The 3,799-nt window shown below is 37.1% G+C and overlaps 1 protein-coding gene across 1 annotated transcript; it reads right to left on the reverse strand.

Moving 5' to 3' along the window:
* Positions 1–582: 582 nt before the first annotated feature.
* LOC127129059 (protein yippee-like At3g08990) lies at positions 583–1,855 on the reverse strand. The gene is made up of 5 exons (XM_051058378.1): positions 1,494–1,855; positions 1,362–1,405; positions 1,118–1,273; positions 906–961; positions 583–797 (listed from the first exon to the last, which is right to left on the reverse strand). Exons 1-5 carry the CDS (start codon positions 1,587–1,589, stop codon positions 793–795), a joined length of 357 nt encoding a protein of 118 aa, XP_050914335.1. The 5' UTR covers positions 1,590–1,855; the 3' UTR covers positions 583–792.
* Between the last annotated feature and the right edge of the window lie 1,944 nt (positions 1,856–3,799).

Genomic DNA, 3,799 nt, shown 5'->3' on the forward strand with positions numbered 1-3,799 from the left:
TATGGTCTAATATTTATAACAATTTTTTAAATACAAATGTCGCATTCATAACACATGAAATCCTTTCATTTTTTTATTTTTCCTTTCTCTCTTCTGGTTCAGGCCTCGAGTGCCGCATCATATGCAATATTTTCTGCCTTTGTGTACTGTGACGTCGCAACCCCAACCGCACCAATACACTTGTGACGAACCGCGAAGCTGTGACAGCCACCACCCACTTTAAACCACTCTGCACTACAGCAACACCGCTATTAGTAGCCTCACTGTTGTCCATGGCGGGGATGGTAGTCGATTGCGAGAGCCTAAAACCCTTCACATCGAATACTTTGGGGCCGTAATAGTGGATTATGGTGGAAATATGTGCAATATCGGGTGATATTTGATAACAAGATGATAAGCTATTTCAGAATGTTTCTTGAAATAAACTAAAGCAACATATGAGATAAGCACAAATAAGTTGTAAATAAACTCTTAAACAGCAGTTGTTAACAGTAAAGTAACAAGAAAGAATCACGCCACTGTTGACACAGACATATATGTCAAGTTTTAACACTTGTTTTGAAATCAAGGTCCTCATAAAGGGAAAGTATTAACCACATGATGAAGGTAGCATAAAGAAAGTACAATTCAAAAGGAAACTAGCAGACTTGTAAGGTATCTATTTCCTGAGATACTACATTAAATGTACTACATTTTAACAACACGATGAAGGTATGTACAGTTCAAAATGGTAAGTAAATCAAACATCTTCAAGAGCAGGCATGTTCGGGTCTTCACCAGGCACCAATATCTTCAACCTATGTAATATACAAAATGTAAAATAACTGTTATATTCTACATTCTGTACCTTGAGCGACAAGAAAGATAAAGTAAAACCTACAGACTATGCTTAATTAATTAATTACCTTGCAAGGATAAACTTTCCTTTGTTGTACCTCCGAAACTCGGCGTAAGGAAACACCTAAAACAAAATAAAATATAAAATCAACGGTATAAGTATGGTATGTAGCGGACTTTGAACAAAACTACGGTCAGCTGTATTAATAACTTGAGCGACAAGAAAGATAACGTAAAACCCACCGATTATGCTTAAACATATTCTTAGTTAATTGATTACCTTATGAGAATAATCTTGGACCTCTGACTCTCAAGAACGGCCCGCCTTACAAATTTGAATCCAACAGTGTACTGGCATTGAACGCAGAATAGGTGGACCATAGTAGAATTCGATTCTGGGATTGGCTCGTCTCTCTCTCCGTCCAAGACATTGACACTGTGATAATATGGATTAGCAAGATGTTATTTGAAAGAATCAAGGTACACAACAAAGAAGTGAATTGAGAGGGTGAAAGAAATCTTACACTTTATCAAAAAGATAAGCCCTTCCAAAAGGGCATTCGTAATTCTAAGAGAAAACAAGGGTAGATTGTCAGCAGCAGGCTATGATTTTGAAAAAACCAGAAGTATAATGAAAACAAGGGAAAATTAACAACCATTGAAAGGAGATGATTAACAAGGGCTATAGGTGTCTCGCAATTCTTGCAGCTGTAGAAGTTTTCTTCAAGATCGATCAAGAAAAGTCTTCCCATCTCTCTCTTTAAAACCTCTACACAATGCCACACAACAAGATTGAAACCATGCAATGTAACTGAAAAATGAAGAATAATGATATGAATGAGGAAAAAGGGTTAGATGGAGATGATTATCGAGAGAGATAGCAGAAGATGGGAGTTTGTTGATTAGAAATACAAACTACAGTTTGGGGAGTTTTCTGAATATGCTGACACAACACTATCAACTTTACTATAACACCTTGCTTCGTCTATTTAAACAAGGTTCATCACTAATAGTTTCTATAAAATTTTCTTCGCCTAAAAAAAAAAGCACAATGAAGCAATTTTTACTGTGTTAGTAAAATTAGTGACACATTATGTGAGTTGATTTCAGATCTCAAACAAATCATATTCATTTTATAATTTATTTAAATCCTTCTTTTTAAGATAGATTGAGCATTAGTATAAGGAAGTTTAGAGAATACATGTTTGTAAATCTATAGATTGTATGGTCCTATGTGACTAAGTTAAATGTCTAGTGAGTGAAATTGCCCGCAAGTGGACTATCAGTAATTTACTTTGTGTATTATGTTTTTTTTTTTTTTTGTAATTTTTGGTTTCTCGTTCAATCTCTCAATCACATACATAAAATAATAGGTTTTTCATGCATATAATGGAAAGTTGTCTAAAGTCAACCTAGAATGAATCGACTTAAGGTAATGCATGATCTAATTCAAACTGTCAGTCTATTTTCAAATAACAATTGGAATCGATTCAAAATGATGTTTTTCAAATTCGTGATTTGATTTTGTTTGTAGGATAATGTTGTTTCTGTTGTCGCTCATGTGGTGATAACTTAGTCACCTTCTCATCCTCCTCCTCAAGGTATTGTGGATCAAGTTGTTGTGGACATTATTTTCCATCCCGATATACTCCAGCCTCCTGCGATTAAGGGATCCACTCTGGTACCACCACCAACTTCATGACATGAAGCATTGTTCGATTTCTAACTATTGCAAGCTAACTTCGAAATATAAGATGCTAATAAATTGTTGAATAACATGTATAACATCGTTCGTCAACAGAATTCACAAGCGATAGAGAGAAGATTGCTTTGCCTCAAAGAAAGCCTACACAACGAACCTCTGAGAGGAAACACCGCGTAAGAAACTCTTTCAAAGAGAATCCAAATGAAATTCCTAAATCAACCACGTCTCGGATAGACGAAGCGCTGAAATTTCCAAATCACTAGAAGATCAAGATGCATCAAACTTATCCCCATTTCTTTGGGGAGACCGAGGAAGCCATTCTCTTCTACTGGATCGGGCAGAAAAACCAACGACAAGGAATCCGTAAAAATATCTATTTTGCGCCCACATCTTGCACAGTAGGATACCAGATCATTGGAGAAGCCTCATAAACTAAATGAGTACAAGGAAAGTAGATCCTCGTGAGCACGAGCAAATCACCAATGAGAGTTTGAACCATTTCCACGCCAACGAAGGTTTCAAGTGCAAGTTATTTCCACTAACATTGTCAGTTTCTGCCCGACCACGAATTAATGCCATGTCGAATGGGAACATCGATTCATGGAAGGACTTTCGCGAGAGCTTCGCATCTCATTTCACTGTCTGGAAAAGGCAGCAAGTGACAATAGCTTCTATAAGTGGGATAATGAAGGTAAGGAATGAGAGTTTATGATCCTATATTTTCTGCTTCAAAAATGTGGATGTGGGAGTAGAAGGGACCGAGGAAGGCCTCAAATGTTGGATATTTGAAAATGGCTTTCCTTCAGATAGAAGTTGTGCTGAAGGAAAGATCACACCGTGAATGAGCTATAAAATGGGTTAAATCTTTCATCAATCTAGAGGAAAATCTTAACACGTAGTTCGACAACCCAGGTGTTGCTGGCGCATATTTCGATCACTCCTCTGGCAAGGATTCTCACCGGTGGAAAGGTGAATTCGACCATGTGACTCATGGTCGATACAGTAAGTACACTCCATTAATGCATCATGAGATAGGATTTACTAGGAATGCTCCCACACATACTTTTTAAAGGGAGGAATTCAGAGCCTCTTCGCCATCAGAGGGTTGTCCAAGACATATAAGACAAATACTACTCTTTCCACAAAGGCCATGACCATAACAACGACGATGGCATCTTACTAAAAGATGCCATCGAGGGATTGATAAAGAAAGGTGATTTATCAAAGTACGACAAGGGAGGTAAAAGAAAGAGATAA

The sequence above is a fragment of the Lathyrus oleraceus genome, chromosome 3 (genome assembly GCF_024323335.1).
Source record: "Lathyrus oleraceus cultivar Zhongwan6 chromosome 3, CAAS_Psat_ZW6_1.0, whole genome shotgun sequence".
NCBI classification, from domain to species: Eukaryota; Viridiplantae; Streptophyta; class Magnoliopsida; order Fabales; family Fabaceae; genus Lathyrus; species Lathyrus oleraceus.